The following is a 26,713-nucleotide window of genomic DNA, read 5'->3' on the forward strand; positions in this document are numbered from 1 at the left end:
AAATGGCAGACAAAAATAAATGTTTAGCCAAGGTTAACACTCAATGGATGGAATTTCCTTCGCTTCACCTCTGCTACATATTTGAGTTTGTCTGTCTGTTCAAGAATGCCTCCTGAACAGTAAGAGCTAGGCCCAACAAATTTGAAATGTACCTTCCTCTTATCACAGCTCAAAGCAAGGTCAGTATTTGGTTGTGCCAGGAAAATGGGATGTACCTGCAATGGGATTGCTTCTCGTAAAACCACATGGGAAAGTGACAAAATCATCAGGCAGGTGGAATGGTCTGACTGGGTTGCCCCCATCATCTGGAACTATTCCAGTTCCAAGCCTCCCACCTTCCAGGTGTCCATTAGGGAAGGGGCAGGCTGAAGGTCCCCTCACCCCCACCCCCACACTGATATGTACAGAAACATTGCTGGCTGTTCCCCTTTGTCAGGGAGCAAAGGGAAAGTATGCAGTTTGCTGCATTCCTCCCTCTGTCTGTGGGGTGAAGACAAAAATCCTCCCCTGGCTGTGTCCACTATAGCGGCCATAGAGAGATGCTTCTCTCCTGGGCCAAAAGCTGCTGCAGTGAGAGGGGGCTGCGGTAGTCTTCTCTCACTAGGGCACCTGCACACTGAAACCTTTATCTCTAGCACCCTCTTACCCCTGCCCCACCCTAGACCAATGATTTAAATGAAGAAAAACAAAAATCAATTCAGTTAATGATCTGAGCAATGCCAGGTAAATCCACACAGCCACATCAAAGAGAGAGGTTGTGAAACAAAGAGGAGAATAATTCCAGCTAAAATGGATAACTTTACAAGTCTTTAAATAATTGTGTGAAACAGACACCTCTGGCTATTACTAAATACTGAACATTCAGTGTCCTACCAGACATATATGAAAACTCACCAGTTTCCTATGGAGGATTCTAAAAATCTGTTTGCACATTCTGTTTACTAATGACAATACTATAGATTTGAAAGCCACAGGCAGTGCTTGCCAAGCACTTGCTATACTGTACCCACATGAGGCACTGCTTACAAGAGGACTTCCTACTGTTGGATTGTCTCAATTATTGTTTTTCTATTTAACACAGAAAGGGAAAGAAATGAAAGATAAAAAAGAAGGAATTAAGATTATAACCCAGATGGTTTGAAAAAATAAAGATATTCTCTTAGAGGAACAAGAAAATAATAAGAAGAGCACTATATTTGCCTATTGCCTGCTTCTTTCTCTTGGAATTTTCTGAAAACTGCTCAGGGATGTATTATGGCCAGCCCCCGACTAAAGCATCCGCTCGTACCTGTGCATGGTACCATTGCTTTGAGTGGGAAAAGCAAACTCGACCTAGTGAAAAATTCATCCTGAATTCCAGACCAAATAACTTCGAAGAAGGTTGGATAAATTCAAAAATATTTAAGAAAATCCTGTACCAAAATGATGAACTACTGTCGCCCCTGCTCAAACTCCCCCATGGTATGGCTGCTTACAAGTCTAGTATGAGCGATAGAGAAAAACAAAATCAGTGAATGGTTGGCTTTTGGTCTTCTTCTATGAGGTAGAATCTTACCACCTCACACAGGCTATTTCTATACATGCCAAACAGCCCAATAATGCTAATGAGGTGCGGATGTAAATTCCCAGCACCTCATTAGCACACTGTCACATGATTTGGAGCCCGGAAGAAGCTCTTCTGGACTCCAAAACAGCATGTAGAGGCATGGCCTGTGGGGGATCTCCTGGAAGGAAATCCTCTTTCTGGAAGCCCCTTCTTCCTGAAAATTTTATCATCAGTTTACATCCAATGGGCAAATAGGTTTACTCTTTTATAGGGCTGGTTGAAAAAAACTAAATGAAAAAAGTCTCAGAATTGTAGCCGTGTTAGTCTGTAAATTTGTTAACCTCCAAGGTGCCACAGAACTGCTTGGTTTTTTTTAAACGAGAAAGTGTCTGCTTTCTGTGGAACATTTTGAGGGGGAGGGGAAAGTAAAAAGGACTGAAAATCTAACAAAAACTAATTTTCCCTGAGATAATGGGTAAAGTACAAACTTTGCAATGCAACGATGAGATTACCAGCAGTTGCAAAGGAAAGAGATCATTGAAATAGTAGCTGTACCTGGAGAAGGAGGTGCACTGGAAGACGACTGCTCTGCAGAAAAGGATGCCCAGGATTGCTGATGGTCTGTGTCACAGGAAAGATGCACACAACAGACAGACAGAAAGGAGGAGGGAAAAAAAAATACAGCTGGAGATGGCAACATGTCTCTCTCTAATGCAAAATCTGTGTCGCATCTGACTACTTTAAAATTAAAAAGGAAAAAGTGAGGAAAGGCATTTGAATGCAATTCTTTTCATTTACTTTTAATTAAACACAAGTAAAATGCTTTCATGAGTATTTTTTGCCCCTTTTCATTATCACTGCCTCCCCACAAACAGTGGAAGGAAGTCTACTGCTAAACTCTTATGGGCTGAACATTCACACTCCTTTCATGCACCTATCCTGTACTGAAGCATTATGTGGCCGTTGCTCTGCCTTCGTCCTGTGCTCTTTGTGAAGCTTTATGCCCCCAAGAACAGGGATGAAGTAACTCTTCTATTCCCCTGAGTACAGGGAAGGTAATTCTGCCTGGCATTTCCACAGTCCTTGCAAGTGCTAAGGAGGAAAGTCTCTTTGTGCACTACACCACTCACAACTATATAGCCACATAAAGACCAAATGTAGTTTGGCCCAGGGAGGTCTTAATGTAACTTCCTGTAATTTTTTGCCTCTGTTGTACATTATATTATAAGTGGACACTTTCCATTACAACACTCTGTTCTCAACTGCTTATACCCTTGTTAAACTTCAACTATTTGGGCTAAAAATTCCTATACACAGGCTGTGTCTACACTACAAAAATTACTTTGAAGTTGCTTGCTTCAAAGTACAACTCTCCGCTGGCTACTTCGAAGTAGGGCCTAATTTCAAAGTTAACTTTAAAGTTAGTTCCTAGTGTCGACACACCCATAGTGTCTGACTCAGGGTGAATTTCTTGGAAAAAGTTTCAGCCAAAATATTTCAATTGTTTTCAAGAATGAGATTAAGTAAAAAAATATGTGTTGCCACACTCCAAACCATTCTTACAGCTGTTTGTTGAAAAGCTGTGGCATCACCCTTGCTTTGCAGTGGTCTGGACTCTTGGTATCAGGGTTGTGTCTTTTGCTGTTCCCCCTGAAAACCTGGTCAATTTATGAGCTTCCACCAAAGTTTCAATCATACTCACATGTTCAGTAGTGCAGTAAGAACAGAATTTGGCAGCTAGATTCTCCAAAAGATTCCATCTACATGGAACATGCTCCATTCCAAACTGTTCTTACTTGTTGATTGGACTGCACATGCACCATCCCACAGAACAAACTCCACATGTTGCAGCCTACAGTTGCAGGGGCTGAGCACAGCTATCTCTGCAGCTGCTCCTTTAAGCTGCCAAGGACTGTTGTGAATACTGGGCATTGGCACTTAAAGCACTACCTTCTCACACACTCTCAAACCTCCCCCGCTGGCATTGTTCATGTAGAGGAGGAAGCAGTATGACTCCAATGCAGTGGAAAAGAGAGTCAGACACATGGGCTACGTCTGGAAAAACTTTGGTCAACAGCTTGCGCCTACACATAAAAGAAGATTGAAAGAGCAATCCACTCTATCGACTGAGAGCAGCCAGACTGCCCAGCTCTCTCTCGACAAAACGGCTGACCAGAAGCCCTGTCGACAAAAAGGCTCCAGAGCGTCTACATGGCAGTTTTCTCAACAGAACACTGTTGAGAGAGGCGTTACACATGAACAGGGAGAGGTATAACGATGCCAGCGGATGTGCCGGGTTTGCTGACAAACTGTCAATAAAGCACACTTTGCGTATACATACTCCATGTTTTTTTCCTGACAAAAGCCTAGTTTTGCTGGGAAAAGCCTCTTGTGTACACATAGCCATGGATTATAAGGGGAAGGGGCAGACTGCAGGACTGGTTGTGTAAAGAGACTGGGAGTCAAGGAGGGAGGGCAAAGAATGTCATGAGATAAGAAGCCCAGGGAGCAGGAAAGAGGGGAGCAGACTAAAGTTGGGCAAAGGGATCAGGCAGAGATATTAGGACTATGAGACAAGGTGAAACGAAGATTATGACCCAACCCAGAAGCAGGAACTGGTTGGGCTGTGGAAAAATGGTATGTGACTGTGTAATGAAAGAACACGTTGTAAGGTGTACTCACAAGGGAGCTACCTTATTTCTGGCGTTTCCTACCTCTGCAACCTTTAATATAGCTTTTTTTTTAAATGTATAAATGTTCCTATGCTAGCCTGAGATACAAAATATACACTTCTCTCTTTCTTCCTGCCTCCTCTGAAAACCATTTGGAGAGCACTGGGAGCCAGATTCTCAATGCACCCAGTTCATTTTGTGCCTACGTAAGAAACACAAAATGGTTTTATACTTGATGGAAAGTTGTCTCTGAGAACCCCCATGCTGGGGGAATCTCTTGGTGACTTAAAGCAAGCAGATGTGGCTATGACATTCCTATTCCTCTTCTTCTCTATCTATTCCACCACCAGAATTGCACTGCTTGGTGTAAGGAGGGGAAAAGATGCTAGGGGCAGTGTGGGAGAGAAGATCTATTACGCAGATTCTTTGTGAGTGCAAATTAAAGCTGCGTCTCCACTCCCCCAGAAACTCTGAGTTGCACTAGAACTGAGGTTGAGCAGAATCAGGGAGCTAAAATTACCGCCCCGTCATCTTTCCATTATCACTATGCCTGCATTTTGTGAGCATACAGTGGAGAATTCAGCCCTGTGCACTTTTGGATAGCGTAATCTAAGTTCTGGAGTATTTGGACTCATCTCTACTAAAATCAGTGGGCATCTGCCATTGTCTTCAGTGGTTGCAGGTACTCATGACATTCCCACTGAAGTCTTGATGGCTTTGCAAAGCCATTTATCGAACCTAGGAATATGTAGGAAACACTCACTAGAAAGTTCCACCATGAGCATACTGAGGAAAAGCACATGAACATAATGGCTTAAAGGGACAAAGAATCCAGGCTGCTACTACTTTCTGTAAAAAGAGAAAGTGGATTATTTAATTTTCCAGTGCCCTTCACAAATGCCTAAGTCCATTCTTATAGGCGTAAACACTTATGCATGCATTTTTGAACAAATGACAGAGGAAGCGCTGCCTAAAAATTTTGCCAGTGCCCTATTATTTGTTTAGGAAATGACTGGTTCAGTCACTAGTTGTTTAGTGACCTTTACAAAGGGAGTATAACTTAGTAATGAATGAAGCAAGGAATGGATGGTGCTCACTATAAGTATCAATTTAATGATATTAATAAACTTAATACATATTTTATTTAAAAGCACCCAGGTATTCTGGTTTTAATTAAATTGTGATAGTGATCAGATGTGTGAGAATGTACAGATTTGTTGGACACACTGCCTTGAGTAGTGAAGGGATCAGAGCAAGCCACATGTCAGTAGACACACAAAAAGCACCACAATCTATGTTACAGTGTCACAGTCTGGCATGCTGTATATAAAATTATTTTCCTCAACTTACCAAGCCACTTTAACATTCCTGTTTCTCCTGTATACTTGTAAGAGTTTTAAGAGGACAGAACACAGATAAAAAGAAAAGAAGTGTCAGAAGAAATGAGAGGGAAACTTTTAATTGACAGCTAAAGAGTTGATTCTGATGGGGCACTAGTATTTGGCTACACTTAGTATGTTTCGGGACTCAATCTTGAAGAGGGGACTTGGCAAATAAAGGGTTTCATAAAGCTGTCACACTGTTTTGCAGGAAGATTTTTCTTAATGGTTGGCCCACAGGGTCAATGTTATCCTTGTTCACCTTGCTAATTACAACAGCATTTGGCATAACGGTGTTTAACAGGCAAGAGACCTCAGGGGGTCTGAAAAAGCAGGGAAGTTGCAGAACGTGATTCTATTGCACCAGAGTGACATCAGGAGGTTAGACTTCCTGCTTAAGGTAAAACATACCTGGTTTCAATAAATCGCCATCACATGTTAAGGACCATTACATTTAAACAATGCCAGCCAAGTTTCTGAAGAAAAATGTAAGAGCTTAAAAATACGATCTATAAAATGTACCTTTAAAATTATATCTCATTTGCTTCAGTTAAAATTCTTTTGGCCAGAATTAAAAAACAGACATTAACAGCTTTTAATACAATATACTAGTACGGTAAAAGTTTTATTGGGAACTGGGGACACTGGAAAATAAAATGTGCTGAACAGTCCCCACTTTGCTCCCCCAGCTAGGCAGTAGGCATTCAGCACCTCTCCACTGATCCTGGACAGGCAGCTGGCCCCACAGAAAGCCAGTTAATCAAAGACGCCAACTATCCAGGTGCCAGATAACCAAGCTGATAATGTAACTTTAAAAAGAACTCATATTGAAAAAACTGTAAAATTTACAATGCAACTTTAAAAGTAACAACATTCTAATTGCAATAGGACTATAAAACAGGTTCCTCTGTCCTGTGTATGGCTCCTTCTATCCAAAAAAACCTAATGTAGAAGACCTACATTAATCAAAAGCATTGTATATTAGAACGATAGGTTATTATAATACCAAACCATATGAACTTGAAATAATAGCTTTTCGCCTCCAAAACTAGTCACCAGAGGGGAAGAGGGCATACATAGTTTGCAGAGACAAACCAGGTTACAAGAGCAGCCATGGGTCATTGTTTTAAGTTTGGGTGTGAACATACATAAATACGGTTCACTGGAATTTAATTTGGGAAGAGATCACAGAACTGGAAGGGACCTGAAAAGATTATTTAGTCCAGAACCCTGCCTGGGGGATGAACAGGATGAGCTGGTAGCCATCTATGGTATCTTTTTAAAGGCTGAAGTACTGGGTGGCTTTAGCATCAGCTACAGAGAATGTAACTCTCCTAGCAGGTAGGAGAAAACTTAAACCTTGTCCTATCTCCAGTGGAGCATGTTATTTTCGTTAGGAGAGCTATTGGGCCTCATCAAGACTAACTAGTGGCCAGATAGAACATAGTCTTTGTTTGGACTCCTAAGAAAGGAAGTACGTCACACAACCATCTCTCTTACACATATATACCTTTAACCATTGAAACTAGGACCCTTTGTATAATTAATGCAGAGCTCGGCATGTTAAGATATGCTATAAAGGAAAATCTTACCAGAATTTTCATATGCATCAGTGCTACAGTCAGCTTTCCTATCTTCAGTCACATGGTCATAAGTGATATGTGGAACATTTAACATTTTATCTGGAGAAGAAGATCCATTGTCCTTCTCAGTCTTAAACTTCTTCTTTTTCACCTGCAAATATGAACTCAAATTAGACCTCTTATAAATATACACATTAGATTGCCTCCTCAGTAGTTAAATTTACTTCATTAAATCACAGAAAGGAGTCTATTAATTTTCATTAAAAACTACTTCATAAGAGTAGGATATTAATCCTGGTGTCCTAGTCAAATAGTAAATTGAGTAAATGCAGTCTGACCACCTGAATTCTCCTTCTAGTTTTGGTTGCATTACAATATAATATTTCATGTCCTGTCCCTAGGAATGCAGGCTGCCACCTTGAAGGGCAGCAGGGCCTGGATCAGCAAAACTCTATTCTGAGGCCTGGCCCTTTAAGGAAAAGTATTCTGTGGAAGGATCAGCTGTCAAGGTGGGAATGGAGATAAGGTGTTTAGTCAGGTGACTAATACTCAGCATCAAGAACAGCTGCATGGATCTCAGTCACATGTTGGCTGAAACAAATGATGAACAGCACTTATGAATCTAGGGTTCAGAAAGACTTGGAAGCAGGCACCCTGGAGCAGAACCCTGAATCCCCATGAGGGTAAATTAGGAAAGCTGATGAAGATTACAGCAAATCCCCAGGAAAGATGACTGTAGTCACACTGTCTTAGGGGCAAAGAAGTTTGAGTCCAGGGACGATAAGAGGCCTGGGAAGAAAAAGCAGGGCAGCTTGTGGTTACAGGAAGCAGAAAGAACCTTTATTTAGAGCTCCAAAGCCCAGAACCCATTGTAAATGGTGAGTATGGGATCCCTCCATGCTGCCACTCTGGCAGAGGGTGCAACAAGCTTTGATATTAATAGGAGGAGAAAGGAACTAACCAGATCCCAAGAGGGCTGGAAACTGAGGTTGGAAAAAGAAGGGTCAGAAGTTACTGCGTGCCTGGTACAGGTCCATGATGGCATTTTCCTTTGGACCCTGAATACCCCAGAAGAAGTGGGCTTTTGTGCCTTAGCTAGAGGACCAACTCACCTCAGTTAATGAAATGTGCTGTTAGCTAAGGAAGTCACTGAAAATCCAGAAGACAAACTGTGGCAGACTGACTTCAATGCCATGCTACACCATATGGGACCATGCTTCATGGTCCTCAACATCTGTTACTTTCCTTTGTTAAAACAGTGACTACATTTCACTTCAGAAATGTCTGTATTTAAGCTGAGTGAGATGATATTCCTGTACATGAACTCCCCTCAGAATCAGGATAAGTTTTTATTAACACTAAAGCTTCCAATGGTGTGTGAAATGCTGAAATTTAGCAGAGGGGTAGTCCTAAGGTTAGAAAGATGTCTTTTGATGTGGCCACAAAATTCCATTCAAGTTTGGCAGAATTCTAAGATACTGAATTTTGCCATCTGCAGTTTGTTCTGACCAGCAGAGCTGGCCAGAGACTTGTTAAAATCATTCAAACGTCCATCCACATGAAGCATTCTCTCTAGGTCTCTCCTCAGCATGCCACACAGAACAGGACCATCAAAGAGGCAGGACACAGACAACATGAATTCTCCTCTTGCGTTGTTCCAACCAAATTTCCTTAGCTGTTTGGGAAGCTTCACTGGGCTAGAAGCTAGGAGACGAGTTGTAGACATCTTTCTCTTACTAACTGACATTATTACTTCTCTGACCATCACAACTCTTTTTTATTCATCAGATCTCATATTCTGTGCTACATTTCTTAGCCTTGCTCATTTATACACAACCCCGGGCACCATGCTACACACCGAATCAGGCTGGTATATACGGAAATGATAATGTATGTTCATATGATTATATAATAATGCATATTCACAAGGTACTGAATTAAAGTTGCATAAGCAATTTTAATTCTAGGATTTTCTGAGTTCCTAGTGTATGATTTTGCAGACTTAACTACTTTTAACATTTTGTGTGTGTCATAACAATTATGAGAGAAGAATCCAAAACAGAACATTGGCTACGAACCTTCTTGAACTTTCGCAACCAGATCAAACCTGAACCCTATTTTTAATACTCTGGTTTGCCTCTTGAATATTTAGCGGTGATAAGAAGTTCTCAGATTAAGTTCAGGTTTAGAAAAGTTTGAGTTCAAACTTGATGATTTTAGCTGTTCTAGTACAATTCCAGTCTCAAAGATAAAAATCTCACAGTTGCCTGTCATATTTTCTCTGCATCTGAACCACAGCCTGAAAATGGATCACATTCAAGTTTAGAATTAACCTGCAACCAAAACCATACAGAAAACAGACCAGGAATGTAATCCAATCACTCTCTGAAATCCGCCGTGGCTCTTATTTCAGACTGAAATTTCAGCTTCTCTCTAGTAAGTAGTTTGGAAAATTCCCTCAGTGAAATATGCAGAGTGGTTTACGGTCCTTCAGGAAAAGGTACTGTGCATACTAGATTATTATTATCATTGCTAGCCCATTTCATAAGGTTATTTTTAAGCAGTATAACTTCCGGCATCACACATACTGGAATTATTACTGAAACACTGTCCTGTAGTGAAAACCTGATAATTCAGCAATGATTTCTGAATGTTTATAAACTTTATTCAATAATGCATTTAAAATAAACAGATACTGGCTTCTGTGCTGAAGATCAGATCACCTAAGTCAGCTGTTACAAACTAGACAAAAGTATCTTGATAAAACTACAGGGAAATTAGAAAAGGAAATAAAAAATACCTTTGGAAGGTAAAACAAGATTACCATACTGCTATCCTAAATCACTTGCATTTTCATGGCTACAGTGTGCCAGATCCTCAACTGCTCCAAACAGACATAGCTCTATCTGACATCAGTTACATTATGCCTTTTAAGGTTCTGGCCCAAAGTTCTTTTTTACTTCGTGGGCTAGCCTGTTACATATTTTCAGTGCTTTACAAGCCATTTACATGGCATACCACTGAGGAGAAACTAATTCTGTGGTGGAGGGAGAGAAACAGTCAGCTAACCAGCCCCGGCACACTCCACAAAGGTGTAGGAAAAGGGATATTTTAGCCAAGGACACAAAGACAAAATTCTTACAAAGAAATGCAGTTGGATCATTAATGGCAATTCCTTAAGGAGTAGAAGTCTTCTTGTGCCTGTAAGAACATGCAAACTGGATAACTAGATGCATAAATGGGTATTTTCAGACATGATTACTTGACTTGTGTTTTTGAATGAGGGTATTTGCATGTTTGCATAATACAGTTTAGACAGGCCTCTGCTCTTTGAAAATTGGGTCCTCTTGCTTTTGCTTGAGGCAAAGTAATAGGACAACTTTTCCTTTTTTCAAGACTTCATCCAAAACACCCAAATCATGTAAATCAAGTGGAACTCAAATTTGTCTGCCTACTACAGTTCAATCTAGTAGTAGTAGCCATCCTTCAGTCTGCACAGACTATGGATCGCGCCCTTTAAAGTTTCAATTTAAGACTTCATTTGCAGCGTCTATTGTGACTATAAAGACCCACACGAGAGTGACAGTCCTTGCTGCATCTCTTGCAGATGTAGTGGGTGTCTGGCAAGTCCTTAGTGTGCTTTCTGTGCGCTCGTTTCACCTCTGCTAGCTGTCTGATCTTCAACTCGCCCTTCTGAAGGCCCTTGTGTAACCCCTGCCTCCATCTGCCACAGTCATCTGCTAGTTCTTCCCAGTTGTCCAGCTCAATGTCTACCTCTCTGAGGTCTCTCTTGCAGACATCTTTGTAGCGCAACTGGGGGCGTCCAGGGGGTCTTTTGCCAGAGGCTAGCTCACCATACAGGATGTCTTTTGGAATCCTTCCATTGTTCATCCTGCGGACGTGGCCAAGCCAGCGGAGTCAACGCTGCCTGAGGAGGGTGTGCATGGTTGGGATTCCAGCTTGCTCGAGGACGGCGGTGTTGGTAACTCTGTCCTTCCATGATATTCCAAGGATGTGCCTGAGGAAGCGCAAGTGGAAGACGTTCAGCCTCTTTTCCTGGCGGGCATACAGGGTCCAAGTCTCACTGCCATAAAGGAGGGTGCTGAGGATGCAGGCTCTGTAGACTTGCATTTTGGTGTGAGTGTACAGCTTGTTGTTATTCCACACTCTCTTGCTGAGTCTGGACAGAGTTGTGGCCGCTTTTCTGATCCTCCTATTTAGTTCAGTGTCCAACGACAGGGTGTCAGTGATGGTGGACCCAAGGTAAACGTACTCGTGGACAACCTCTAACGTATAGTTGTCAATGCTGATTGATGGGGATTCAGCAACATCTTGACCAAGTACATTTGTCTTCTTTAGGCTGATGGTAAGCCCAAAGTCCTTGCACGCTTTGGAGAACCGATCCAGCAGTTTTTGAAGCTGGTCTTCTGTGTGAGACACTACAGCAGCATCGTCTGTGAACAGCATGTCTCAGATGAGGACTTCTCGCACCTTAGTCTTAGCTCTCAGCCTTGCAAGGTTAAACAGTTTCCCATCAGATCTTGTGTGCAGCAAGATGCCCTCTGTTGAAGATCCAAAGGCATGCTTCAGGAGGAATGCGAAGAAGATCCCGAACAACGTTGGAGCAAGCACGCATCCTTGTTTGACGCCGCTCCTGATTCTGAAAGCATCCGATAATGCATCGTCATATTGGATGGTTCCTCTCATGTTTTCGTGGAATGACTGGATCATCTTGAGTAACCGTGGAGGACAGCCTATCTTGTGGAGCAGTTTGAACAGACCATCCCTGCTGACCAAGTCAAAAGCCTTGGTCAAGTCGATGAAGGCTAAGTAGAGTGGCTTTCTCTGCTCCCTGCACTTCTCCTGCAGCTGCCTTAGAGAGAAGACCATGTCAATGGTAGACCTCTCTGCACAGAATCCGCACTGTGATTCGGGGTACACCCTCTCAGCAATCTTCTGGAGTCTGCCACGGATGACGCGAGCGAACAGTTTACCAGTGACACTTAGGAGGGAGATTCCACGGTAGTTGTTGCAGTTGCTTCTGTCTCCTTTGTTCTTATACAACGTTACAATGTTAGCGTCACGCATATCCTGTGGAACCTCACCCTCTTTCCAGCACAGGCACAGCAGCTCATGCAGGGGTTCCAGGAGTGTGTCCGCGGCACATTTGATTACCTTTGGTGGTATACCATCCTGACCAGGGGCCCTTCCTGCTGCAATGCTGTCGATGGCTCTCTTCAGTTCATCCACAGTCGGTTCTTGATCCAGTTCGTCCATTACTGGTAGGAGCTCGACGGCATCGAGGGCTGCGTCAACCACAACATTCTCACGTGAGTACAGCTCGGAGTAGTGCTCGACCCAGCGCTCCATCTGTTTGGCTTTGTCAGCGATGACTTCACCAGATTTGGATTTCAGAGGTGCCATCTTGTTCTGGGTGGGTCCTAATGCCTTCTTAATACCCCCGTACATTCCTCTGAGATTACCAAAGTCGGCACAGGTCTGGATGCTCCTGCATAACTGGAGCCAGTGGTTGTTGGCACAGCGCCTGGCTGTCTGCTGTACTGCTCTTCTGGCCTCTCTAAGTGCTTGCTGGGTACTCTGGCTCGGTGAGCGTTTGTACTCCAGGAGTGCAGCACACTTCTTTTCAATGACTGGAATCATCTCATCAGAGTTAGCTTCGAACCAGTCGTTCGTGTTTCTAGCTCTTCTTCCAAACACCGACAAGGCCGTGTTGTAAACTGTATCCCTCAGATGTTGCCATTTGGATGTCGCATCGACGCCCCCATGGCCGCTGCGCAGATTTTCCTGGAGGGTCTCTCTGAACTTTTCAGCTTTCTCTGAGTTTGCCGTCTTTCTGGTGTCAATGCGCGGCCTTCCAGCAGGTTTACAGCGGTACAGCTTCTTGGGTCTCAGCTTGAGCTTGGAGCAAACTAGCGAGTGATCTGTATCGCAGTCAGCACTATGATAGCTGCGTGTCAGAAGGACGTTTTTGAGGTTGTTACGCCTAGTGATGACCACATTTAGTTGATGCCAGTGCTTCGAGCGTGGGTGTCTCCACGACACTCTGTGCTGTGGCTTCGTTTGGAAGAATGTGTTTGTGATGCACAGATTGTGGTACGTGCACAGTTCAAGGAGACGCTGTCCATTTTAATTCATTTTTCCCACACCGAAGTGTCCTAAGCAGGAAGGCCATGAGGGCCAATCAGCTCCGACTCTTGCATTGAAGTCACCCAAGATGTACCTTACTAGGTATTTACTATAATTATACGGTACATAAGCAGTTGTGTTTGTATAAGAACATACATTCTTTACAATCACTTGGCATGAAGTGCTACTGTTTAAAAACACATTGTATTATTACTGGAAGGACAGACAGAACCGTAAGAATAATATTTGAAGAAGCACAGAATTTTATCATTGCAAGAGCAGTGCTTACTTTACCTTCCTATTGCTCATTATTTCGCAACGTCCTGCATTCTGTTGATAGAAGTAAGTTATGTCACTGCTGTGTTCCTTAGAACTCTCACGTCCATCAAAATCAGCCAGTCAATTGCAGCAAAGTAAGCTACAGATAACTGTTTCTATATGGAAAATCCCAATGTTTATTTAAAAAGCAAAACTAAGATCAAGCAACATCCTGTAATAAAAATACAATTTATAGCCTCTGGAGTATAAGCAAATTTCACCTAATCTACCAAGAAATATATTCACTGCACTACCAAAACAGGAAACCAGGCTTACTTACCGATACCACGGCTGATTTCTTTGGTTTTGGACTAGGTGACATCAAATGATAATTTCTGGCTGGTTTTCTTATGTATATTTTCCATGTGGAAGAGTCTGGGTTTTCTGCTGCATAACACCTCCATGAAGTCTAAAATAATTGTTAACAGTGCAATTATTACAATAGATTAATTGTTAGAGCTACTAAAACGTGATATTCCTGAAAGTTAAAAAGGATATTAGAAATTATTGATGTGTTCAGGTCCTTTTAGAAATGTAGAATCATTTATCATTTGGCTGTTGCAAAATCCTCATTTAGAATATTCAGTCTAATTTTAATATTGTTAGAGAAACAAAAAAGGGGGAGATATGTTAATTTACCCACCTTTTATTTGAAATAAACAGGATCAGAGCAACATGCAGTCTTGTGGAAACCCTCTGGGCTGGGACTCAAGAGATCTCAGCGGAATTCCCTACTTTGAATGGACTCTACCTGACCTTGGCTGGGCACATCACTTAATTTCTCCTGTGCTTCAGGTTGCTATCTATAAAATGGGACTTCCTGGGCTGTCTGACTTCCCAGGAACTCAACTCTGTGAGCAGCTGGCTCCCCAGCAGTCCAGTTGGCAAGGAGCTTGGAAGCTGGAGATCCCAATCTCTATGACAGCCTGCTTGGTAGGCTGCCTGAGTGCCCCAGGAGAGCTGGGCTCCTGGGAGCCCCATTGAGCTCAGACCAGATATTTTCCATTTTGCTTTCTACAAAACGGATTTTTTAAAACTTGTTCATCCCATGGAAAATTTTGCATAACTGACCTTTTGTTTGGATGTTAAATAGGTTTTGGTTTGTTCATTTATTTGTTTACAGAAAATGCAAACATTTTCTGTAGTTTAGAAATTTTGGTGACTACACAGCTCTAATCTGTAGTTGTTGCAAGATGAAATGAAAGTACTGGTGATCAACTCTAACACCTCTCATCTCACATCAACAGTGATTACGGGATATTTTTCTGCAAGAACTATAAAATATTTTATCTGAACCATTTGTACTTTTTTTTGTGGAGAATATTTCCAAATGTTCTGGGTTTAAGGGTGGGATTTTCAAAGTCACCTAGCAGAACTAGATTCCCAACTGATTTTTAACATTCTGTGTGAGAGAAAATACATGCATTTAAAATATAGCAGCCCAAGGTACCTGAATGAGCGATGCTGCAGCTGGAATTTGGCGGTTGAAGTGTTTTTGTCTTTGCTTCTGTTGTACCTTCAGGGCAAAGCCTGATCCGAGAATTCCCTATAGAAACAAAGAAAATGAAACGACCTAACTGTAGAAAAAATATTTTAACTTTCTGGCCAAATTACATCATACTAATAAAGTTTTATTCAGCATCATAAAACAACAACCAATTATTCAGGGAAAATGACTTTGTATGCATAGTTTTCAGTTTTGTTTAATGTTACTTCTTGAAACTTAAAATGTTAGTTCTTCTTTGGCCTGGTCCAAAGTCCATGGGAATCTTCTGGCTTTGAATGGATCTTCTAGATAACAAAAGTGGATGGTATTTCAAAGACTGAAAAACCACAAAAATGCTTGTTAAGATGAAGAGTCAAATCTGAAAGAGTATCTTTACCCTGGTTTGCCTACCCCTGCAGTGTGATGAGAAGTCAAGTATTAGCTGTTCTATGTATTATTAATATGCAAGCAAGCCTCTTTGGATCCATCTGTAGTAGGATAATGGGCTTATGATTCTCCACCAGTGGTACCAATAGTGGAAGCTGCTGTGCTTTTAGGACTCAGGTGGCTGTGTCTTTACTACAAAAATAACTTTAAAGTTGAGTGTCTACACACACCCTACTTCAAAGTTAAACTTTGAAGTAGGGCACTACTCCATGCCAAGGAATGGAGTAAGGACTTCAAAGTAAGGGAAAATGTGTGTAGACTCTCTGCTGGCTACTTCGATATAGATATAGTGCCTAACTTTGAAGTTAACTTCAAAGTTAGGGAAAATGTGTGTAGACTCTCTGCTGGCTACTTCGATATAGTGCCTAACTTTGAAGTTAACTTCAAAGTTAGTTCCCAGCATAGATGCACCCAGGTAAGTTTGCCACCATGTTATCTGATCCTACTCAAGAGCAATTAATATATGAGGAAGAATCCTCAATCACTCAAGAAGTAAGCATAGGCTGGTTCACTTGATCCATTATCGCCTCCTCTATGAAGATATTTAACATACAGTTTAACAGTACAGTAGTAAAAACAACTGAGACCTGTCTGCACAAAGGCTTCAACCACTGTTACATTTGGAATTGTGCACTAGAGACTAGTGGGTTGTAGGCAAGACACCTGGGCAGCTAGACCCTTGGCTTTACTGTACTGAACCAAATTTTCCAGTTAGAAATTAACAGGAAGTGCAATTCATTATAAGAAGTCAGTTTTATGAGGGCGATTAAACAAGTAAACCATCCTATATTAGATGCACACACAGCTTATTATAAGCCAAATATAACCAGGAAAAAAACACCTAACTTTCATTAGTTGTCCTAAGCAAGAAGCAGATTACCTATTTCTCTTTTGCATCAAAAGGGAAAATAAGTTTAATTTACACTACAACTAACAGGGAAATCTGGCAAGCAAGTTAAAAGCATGTTCATGGAGATAAAGACCACAGAATAGTTGCTTTCAAAACCTCTCTCTGGAATCATTAACCATAAACCATTAACTCCAGGGAAAGAAAATCAGGATCAAAGACATAGCTTTACATGTCATTTTATTTATCATAGATAATTTCTGAGAAGTAGAAAGGATGGGAATGAAGATTAGAATGGAAAAGAACAGACAAAAACCATGAGTGTGTATACATGTAAAGACACTTCTATGCATATTCTCATAAAGGCATATATCTCCTGATTCAGCAAAGCACATAAGCACATGCTTAAATTCATCCTTATTCAGAAGAGTATTCAAACCCATTGACACCAAAGACACTTAACCACATACTGTACTGCATTTGAGGGACCAGGGCTTTAAAAAACTAAAACATCAGCATTAGCGCACCCACAAAAATTACTACCATGTCAATTTTAATGGATTGTACACCTCTAAAACCTGAAGGGGAGGGCTCTCATTCAAAACTTTCATTTTTAAGCTAAAAAAAACCTTTTTCAAAGAAAACCTCAGCAAGTGTGGACTTCACCAAATATAACACTATATAAAATTAATAAGGAACCACAAGAGTTCTTTTTAGCTACTTTTGATATTTTGAAAAATTCCTGGCAAGTTGAAAATATTATTCATAAAAGAGGCAGTGGGTCTATTAATTCATTTAAGAACAAACTCTCAGGGAAAAAAAAAACAACAGAAGAGAACCTACCGCAGGAAGGGCAAAAAATGAGATAGCAAACACAGAGAAACAAGATGCAATAGTCTTTCCTATCCATGTTTGAGGTACTTTATCCCCATAACCAATAGTTGTAACAGTCACCTGTAAAGAGAAGTACATATGGCATTACAAAAAAAATATTAACATAGCGTTCATCATTTGACATGCAGATTCAGTTTGTTACAATCACAGATAATAACTATTCATGTCTATTTTGCACACAGCATTTATGTACATTAAGAACTCTGTTTTGACATATAAATTCTACTGTTGATCAAAAAAGCTTTTCCCCCAGACAAAAAAGTTAAGAAAGTACACTTTTTTAATAAATGAAATTTTTGAAACCCCTTTGTGTTTCATTTGAAATTTTTCATTTTAGAAATATGGATGGAAATTTTCAATGAGAGTTTAGTCTGTCTGTCAGTTTCTTCCCCCCGAGGCCACCTCTTAGTGGTGTTATGTGGGTTATTTTTTTTTAGGGGTGGGGTGTTTTTGTTTTTTCCATTTCAGAAGGATTCTTTTAAGTTTTCATTTTCAAGGCTTTTTTATTTGGGGGTGGATAAAGAGGGACAAGACAAGTAGTTGCACTGCCGTTTTTAATTGGTTAGCCTAGTCACAGGGTAGGATTTTTTCAAAACTGAAGCTTTTTATTTGTGAAAACTCTTACCTTGGTGGGAGGGATGGAAGTTTTTCAAAAGATACAGCCAAAGACAATTCTGAATGCGAAACCCCAGCCACCTTGGACATCCAGGCCATGTCTACACTAGCCAAAAACTTCGAAATGGCCATGCAAATGGCCATTTCAAAGTTTACTAATGAAGCGCTGAAATACATATTCAGTGCCTCATTAGCATGCAGGCAGCCGCGGCACTTCGAAATTGACACGGCTCGTCCAGACGGGGCTCCTTTTCAAAAGGACCCCGGCTATTTCGAAGTCCCCTTATTCCTATGAGCACATACGAGCACACAGGAATAAGGGGACTTCGAAGTAGCTGGGGTCCTTTCGAAAAGGAGCCCTGTCTGGACAAGCCGCGCGGCAGTGAGCTGCGTCAATTTCGAAGTGTCGCAGCTGCCCGCGTGCTAATGAGGCGCTGAATATGCATTTCAGCGCTTCATTAGTAAACTTCAAAATGGCCATTTGTATGGCCATTTCGAAGTTTTTGGCTAGTGTAGACATAGCCCCAATGGAACAGAATCACTCTAACATTAACTTCTAATGGCATTTTCACATCTGTTTCTTCAACCAGGTGTATTAAATTTTTTCCTATCTATAAGTTTACATGAAACCTATCTAAAGCATTTTTCTATGTATAGGCTTATATGAAATCCATTTGGGCCATTTTTCAATGTCAAATAATACACTGAAAACAAATATTTGATAGTCTCAAATTAAGGTCAGAATCCCAGGGCAGGCAAAGCTAATTGAAAACAATGTAGGTTCATAAGGCTATAGCTGTCTGCCTACCGTAGCAAGCTGCAGGATTGGGATCTAAGCTGTTTGTAATATTTTCATAGAGCTTTGACCAGGATCTCTCAATAAGCTTGTCCTCTAGCTATTCCAGGCTCATGAGTTCTTATTTTGATATATACTAACAGCATTGGATATAGAAGTGGTAGTGTGCCCTGAAAGATTAATGGCCATTCCAACCTATATTTATGGTGATTGTGATATCAACATGCTTGAGAAACTGGAATGTCTGATGCTCAGATTTATTAGGCTCTAAGGGAGACTATGTTTCAGCTTTATAAAATGACATTGCTGTGCATGTTTAAGCAGGAAGATGCCTTATTTTGGGCAGAGCAAGAAACTGGAAGTCATTAGGACTTTGCCTGTGAACATGCAATCTAGCAGACAGGCAATGACTGATTGCCTAAACAGGACTTGGACAGGTGACCTGCTCATGTGATAGGCTCCATCTCAGACATCCTTACACAAAGTGAGAACTATGAAATCCCCTCCACATGGGTAAAGTATAAAGGGGGCTCTGAGAGCTCTTTCACCTTTGCCTTCCTTCCAGCTCACCACTTCAAAGATATCTTTGTTATGAACGTGGGCCCATCCTAACAAAGGATGTACTCCAGAGACTTGTAAGATTGCAGTCTACTCCACCTCGGCAGCAAGCCTGTATCAAGAACTTTGTGATTGGTGTATATAGTTTGATTGCTTTACCAATTTTACCTTCAACCTATTCACTCTTCTTTTTATTAATATACCTTTAGATTTGAAAGTCTAAAGTGTTGGTACAGCATACTCGTTTGGGTAAAGTCTGAGGTATACATTGACCTGGAATGCGGCTGGTCCTTTATGACTGGAAGAACCTGGTCAGATTTGTTGAGACTGGTTTTCATAACCTCTCATCTGTGTGAGGAGGAATACTTTTCTGTGGTACAAGGAAAGCTGGAGTGTGTAAGGGGATTTCTTGCATGACATCTCGCTAGCAACAGAAGTGCTCTGTATGACTGGTTTAGTGTGCCACATAGTGGAGGACCCCAGTCTTGGGCTGTCAGCAGCCCTGTTTTGGACCTTTCAGTGGTGCTCAGGAAAACCTCCATAGGAAGACCCCTTATTTTTGGCAGAGAAAGCAACTGGAAATCATAAATATTGGTCTGACTCCCATTTTTCCCATGGACTACAGTATCTGTGTGACATTAGGGAAGTCAATTCACCCCTCTGTGCCTGCTTCCTCATTCACAGAAGAATGAAAAGAGTACAGAAGACTGAATTACAACAAAATATGTACTAACATATTGCAAAGTAGAAATATAAATATAAGTCTTCGTGAGGTGGAAGACTTCACAGTACATGAGATTGTTGTACATGCATTCACTGCCCAAACTTCGCTCTTCAGCAAACACTGCCAGCCCAGTTCTTCTCAAGACTGAATTGCTGGTGTTATTTACATGCAAATGTTTACTCAGTCTACTTCATGGCTCTTACATCAAAAGGGCACATGCAGTAAATGTGTACAATATCACATGGGGCAATTCTGAGATATATTAGTGTATAGTGTTCGTGTTAGTACCAGAGCCAAAATGAGGAAATTTCTGTACAGTAACAAATCTCTAACAGCCTAGTTCACATAATACTTCAGTATTAAATACAAACAATTTAATATGCAACTCAAAGGAAACACCTGCAAATTAGGTTTTCACAACCTATTGTGAAGATTACCACAATACTGATGTAGCAGACTTATTGAGACTGCACTGAGTCATTATTTACAGGAAGTCAAGGTTTTCTTCAGTGTGCTGCAAAAATAATGGAATCTAATATAAAAACAACAACAATGCAGAAGGTGCAAATACACCCCCCAAGACCAATTCAAATCCTCTCAGGTCAGAAGCCACTTCCAGGTTTGGAAGTTTGGTATTCTGTCGGCTGTTTTTACCTGGAGGCTACATGTTCTACTAATAGGTCACTGGACTGGAAAATTCGGGTATGGGTCCTAATCTAAAGCTATTCATTTCATTTAGGCAATGACTCTGGACAAGTCATTTCACCTGCCTCTTCCTTGCTTCCCCTCCCCCTTTGTCTGTCCAATCATCTTGAATGGAAATAATGATAATAATTATGAATTGAATTATGAAACATGAGAATGCAATTTATTAATGTTTTATCTATGTAAATGATGCATTAAAGAAATAAGCATTTAGCAACTCACTTATGCTGCAAATTCAGTGCAGGTCACAACCATGCAACCTCTAAAATACACTTATTTAAAAATTATACACCCCAAAATACTCAATATTAAACAACAAAAATGCAGGGCATTTCCAAACCTGCTCCCCACTCTGCAAAGATAATTAAAGGCTTGTCCCTTCACAATGCAAACTGTATGAATAAATGCAAAGTAAAAGGGAGTGTGTTGGACAGAACTCAGGAGAACCTCATCTTGCATTAATGAGACTGCTGTTATGCATTCATCAAGTTACTCCTGTCTAGCAACAGGAGTAATATCAATGATGAGTATAGCCTTGGTCCAGATTTTCAAAATTATTTAGTTGCTTAATAATCCAGACAGGTCTCTTTGAAAATTCCATTGAGACTCAAAGCAAGTTAGATGCTGTTGTGTTAATTTTGATGCAATAAAGGAGTACACAGAGTAAAAGGTGTTTGCATAAACCCGTAACTGTCCAGTATTGCACAGTTAAAGTTCAAGGTAGAAGCTGCATAGTTATTATTTGTACCATATTAATACAGATAAAAGCTAGAATAAAAATTATACTGAGCATAACTTCTTTATTTTTAAATGCACTCAGTACTCTAGTTCCTCTTGCTGAGCACCTTCAAATTTTTTTGAAATCAACTATGAGAATCTGGCTTGATTTGCATCTAATGCAAAGCATACCCTTCTAGGTATTACAAGTGTTTATCTTTTTGTTTTATAAACTTGTGGTAAAAATACAGATTAGCAAAATTTTTCACCTGCAGACAATATTTATATCCAGCTCCTGGCAGAGTGTAAATTATACTTTGCTCGCTCAAAACTGGAATAGGAATAGGATACTAAAAACAGAAGGCAATATTTGAATAACTGTCAGCTTGCTAGTTTTACAGCACTATTATTTGTACAAGAAGGAAGTCTGTTCACTATGCCTGAGGGTCTGGCATTATCTCAGACATAATTACATTGCTTCACAGGAAAGTCTGACTTAGATAATTACCTGAAGACTGATAACAGAAAAATCTGATAAGTTCCTAACATCTAAATTTGTTAAAGCCAGTATTGAGGACATATGCTAACAAGAGCAACGGATCAACGCTAAAACACTGACTAAAGCATCTCTCTGAATAAGGCTGTATAAACATTTAATTCTTCTCTGTAAGAAATAAATGTTTTCAAGCACATTTGTAGTCTCAGAAACAAATCCTCCAGTAAGAAAAACAGTAATTTTAATAGGTCTAAAATAAGTTAATTGTAGGCATTTTTTTTCTAGCGTCTCTCTCGTGAATACAAATAAGTCCGCCATCCTCGCCCTTTGGGAAACACTGAGAGACTCAGAGGCCACACAGGAAAGGATAGCATTTACAATTAAATACGGCTGCTAAAGCTGTGGTGTGGTAAAGGCAGGCCACTGAGTTAGCTGCTGCTGCTGCTTTTTCATGGCCATGCCTCTCTCCCTGGCAGCTCCTCTTGTAATGAAGTTCCATGAACTTTCCACCAGAGTTGTAGGCCTTTCACCTAATTGGGCTTAATTAGATAATCACTTATGAAAATGAGGAGTTTATCCCAAATCAGAAGCTATGGTGAAAAAAAAGAAAATCCAATGGACTCAGCAGATTTATAAACAGAACATAGATGGATTGTCAGTGATCTCTGCTTCTCCTCTAAAATATCAAACTATCTAGATTGTGTCCCTTTCATTAAAATGGTCCTATGGTCTTTTGACTATGACCTGGATCAAAGGTTGATCAATCAAGACATTGGTCATTTTATAAAGTCCTAATTTAAATAAAGATCTTGATCTGAATAATTCTATGGCTTAATTATAAGCACAGCAATTCAAACATTTCATCTTACATTTCACATGAAATTGGTTCTCACTCTCTATTCTACAGGCAAGCAAATTAGCAAAAGTCCCTTTTCAAACAATGCTTTAATTTCTCTTTCATCAGTCTGATTTAAAAAACAAAACAACACTTTTACAGAGGCAAAAAGATTTTTCTTCATCTCAATACTAATTAGGGGATTTAATGACTCATGGGACCTCTCAAATTGAGTAGTCATTACCACAGCCAAAAGGTACCTAATTTATCAGTGTATATGTGAACTAAAAAATTAAACAGTGAAAGCAAATTACTACTAACAGATGTGGCCCCGTTTTTAAAAAACAAAAAAACAAACAAACAAAAAACCCCACAACTTTAGCAAAGAAACTCAGTGTTTAAGTTTCAGTTCGCCATTTTTCACCCCAAACTCTCAGGATGCTGTTTCCACTTCTTAAAGGAACGATAAAGGCCAAGGAACTGTATTCAATTTCTACTCCTGCCACAGATTTCCTGTGAGCTAGGACAAGAACTTTAATCAACTCATGCCTCAGTTTCCCATTCTGCAAAATGATGATAATTATGTTCAATTACCTGACAGGATGTTTTGAAGCTTGATTCATTAATATTTAGAGCATTTTGAAATAGTATAATGGAAGATCTGCTTTTTGTACATTAAAACATGCTGCGTACAATATAAAAGCTTTACTCAATACAGTAGTGCTTAACTATACTGAAACGGAAAAGTCAAAGCCTTTTAGCTACATCAAAAGACAGTTCGTGAGGCATTAGTGGTTCCTCTGTTAGGCATTTAGTGTTGTAAATAAAATATCATGTCAGTTCTCCATTATTTCTTCAGTTCTCTTTACTGGCACAAGGGCAATTACAACAGAACTTCGCTAGACTGGAATAATGGCTCTTCCCAAGATAAATAAACCATGGAGGCTTACCAACCCTACGGGTTTTCCCAAAATCCAACTGCAAGGCTCCAAAAAATCCTCACAGAAAACTAAACAAACCCCACATCAACCCAACATCTTTATCAGAGTGCCTACCAACTGCTCCTTTAAGAGGTATAAGTCTTCTCAAATTTTAAACTTTCACAAACTACTTAATCAAAACAATTTTACTCAAGGTCCACACTCCTATTTCCTAGACACTACAACCGGACAAAACTTTTGTAACCTTTTTCTTTTTTTCTTTTTTTTTTTGGGGGGGGGGGGCAAAAATAAAGTGCAGATTTGGTGATCAAATAGTTTTGTGAAGTAGTGTTGATTTTGCCAAACTGTTCATTTTGGGGGGAAGGAAAAAGGCTCTACAAATATTCCCAACCCTCCCCCAACATTGTTTCAATATTTTTAAAATGAAATGTTTCAGTTTTTCAGATTGCCATGAATTTTTGTTTGAAATTTTCCTTTAATTTCATTCATAATTTTTAATTAAAAAGTTAATATAGAAGGTTCAGTCACTAGTTGGTGTTCCTTCTCATGAGTAGGCATAGCACAGTAGATCTTCTGTCTCTGTCACCCCTACCAGCAGCTAGTCAGTCTATTCCTTCTTGCAAATCAGCCCCCCATTTCAGATGCTTTGAAACATATACTTTCTGGGTAACAAAAAGTCCAAATGAAAACCTGAGTTCTTAGTGACCACAGACCAGGCTTTTAGCCCTGATTTAGACTCATTAATCCTTGCCCTTTTACTTCCTCCTGCATTGATGTGGTAGCTTTTGACTCCAGGCTTTCTCCGGATTCCAGGCCATGACTGTCTAATAAGCACCGAGGGCTTGTTTCTTACTATCCATCCTTGGTTCTCTGAGCTGCTTCCAATTTGCAAGCATCTGTCATGGAGAGATGCACTCTCCAGTCCTCCGTCCCTGGAATTTCATCTCTCTGTGTGGCTTTTCTCGGTCTCTTGCTAAGGAGCTCCCTCAGGGTGGCTCTCTGCAAGTCAGCTGGCAGTGCCTTCTCCAAACACCACCCACACTGAGAGCCAGTAGGTACTGGCAGGCGCATGCCCATTTGGATTCTTGTTAAACTACTTACTGTTTGGACTGTAACAGCCATGCTTCAAACTAACAAAGCACATAGGTAGAAAATAGCACATGGCAGTGGCCTCAGACTCTGCAAGGAGGGTCCTGCCCACGTCACTTCCCACAGGGCTATGGGCTGGGACCTGGTGGAGAAGGATGGCCCAGATCCCCTATCACTCCTTATAGTGGGGCAAATACAAGAATATTCCTGGTGGGGGTCAGAACCAGACACCTCTACTGTCCCAGGCCTACTGACAGGAGGGGCCAAAGGGGGCAGTTGCCTCAGGGCTTGGCATTTCAGCAGTGGTGGTGGCCAGAGCTCCAGGCCCCTTTTTAACACTGTGGCAGTGCTGTGCTGCCTCTTCACACATGGCTCTGAGGGAGCATGGGGGGGCAAGGGCGCAGATCTGACTGCCCTAAGCCCTGCCACTTCGGCCCTTGGCGCCGTTCCTTCCTGGGCATGGAGCTGATCTCCCCTCCAACTTTGCCCCCCAGGTATGTGGCCCCATTGAGAGTCTCAATGGAGAAATAAAGGATTGGAAGTCATATGCCATAATTGCTAGGTTGCCCAGACCTCTGAGAACCACATTGCATCCTCATTTAGGCATAATTTACTCTCGTACACGTACAAATGTCCACAGAACCCTCAGGATAAACCCACTTCCCATAAAACTAAACTGCGTAACAGCATTTCTTCACAAACCCCTCCTGAGTGTCCATCTCCAGTCCATTCCCAGACTTTTTCTACTCTTCCTCCACGGCTCAACCCTCACGGCTACTCACCTGAGAGCTCTCAAAATGGATTCTTTCTCACAACTTCCTCTTGCAGCTTCATGCTCTGCAAAATAAATCCATGTAATGTCCCAGCCAGTTCTACTTCTGCTCAGGAAATCTCTCTCCAACACTAATCTCTTGCTCTGAACTCAGATTCCTACAGGCCTTCACTCAGGCCTGCTGCAAGGAGGCTTCCCCCCGCAGCTCAGTGTCCCAGTCACCAGCCCTGTAAGAACTCCTACTACTGGGACCCACCCTCCAACATCAATCCTCTCTCTGTTCTGGGCTCAGCATCCTCCAACTAGGATTCTTCACTCTTGTTTCTAGAAGCTTTGGCTGTGTAGTTCTCCTGTAACTCAGCAAGTGTTCCCCAGCTGCAGCCAGTCCTGACCCAAAACACTTTTCTCCCTTTTGTTCTTCTCAGTGGCCCTCTGTACTAGCTCTCATGTGCTGCTCCTGTTTGCTGGGTTTCTTCTTTTTTCATTAGGAGCAACTCTTAGCTGCCCTTTTCTAACTGTCTCAATACAGTCATATGGCCCAGCGGCCATCTCTTAAGTCCAGTTGGAAGGAACCTGACACATTATCAGTGCAGTGGACCCTGGTCCCTGTTAGAGGTGATAGCCACCTGATACACCTTCCTTTATAGAAACCACCCAGTTTGGTTTTCATCCTTAGTTATCTGTCTCCCCTCCAGGTGTGACAAAATAGGTTAAAGTGGACTCTGTCTCTAGAGCTTTGTGTGGATACAAAATTTACATTCACATACACATTTATATCTGCAAAAATGAGCCACAGATATCCACAGTGACATCTGCAGAAGCAGATACTTGCGGATAAAAAGCCGGTAACAGTGGCTTCGCACAGCCCTATCTACCTCCCTTCATTCCTCCTACTTCCTGACATTCATGATGGGTTTCACAATGCACCATCACAATGATCAAAATTGAAACATTTTGGTTATTTTGTCAGGACAGTGGTTAGTTTGACCTGAAATGGATATTTCTTTTTTTTGATTCCAAAAATATTTTAAAAATGTTCATTTTTGGTCCAACCCAAAATGATATTTTAACTTTTTGAAATTGTCATTGGAAAGAAAAATCCGCTACTCTCCCAGCTCTATGAGGAAGGATAGGAAGAATTTTCAA

The 26,713-nt window shown here is 41.0% G+C and overlaps 1 protein-coding gene across 3 annotated transcripts in view; it reads right to left on the minus strand.

Moving 5' to 3' along the window:
- Positions 1–26,713, minus strand: part of KCNQ1 (potassium voltage-gated channel subfamily Q member 1) — a 598,641-nt gene that overhangs the window by 394,337 nt on the left and 177,591 nt on the right. Inside the window, exons 7-12 of one of the 3 annotated variants that reach the window (XM_074997800.1) lie at positions 17,269–17,379; positions 15,096–15,191; positions 13,926–14,054; positions 7,190–7,331; positions 5,569–5,595; positions 2,102–2,167 (exon numbers count right to left, since the gene is read on the minus strand). In XM_074997800.1, the coding sequence (XP_074853901.1) occupies positions 2,102–2,167; positions 5,569–5,595; positions 7,190–7,331; positions 13,926–14,054; positions 15,096–15,191; positions 17,269–17,379 (571 nt within the window). The remainder of the gene's footprint in view (positions 1–2,101; positions 2,168–5,568; positions 5,596–7,189; positions 7,332–13,925; positions 14,055–15,095; positions 15,192–17,268; positions 17,380–26,713) is intronic. The other 2 variants (XM_074997801.1, XM_074997802.1) reach the window with 2 other exon arrangements.

Source organism: Carettochelys insculpta, chromosome 6 (genome assembly GCF_033958435.1).
Source record: "Carettochelys insculpta isolate YL-2023 chromosome 6, ASM3395843v1, whole genome shotgun sequence".
NCBI classification, from domain to species: domain Eukaryota; kingdom Metazoa; phylum Chordata; order Testudines; family Carettochelyidae; genus Carettochelys; species Carettochelys insculpta.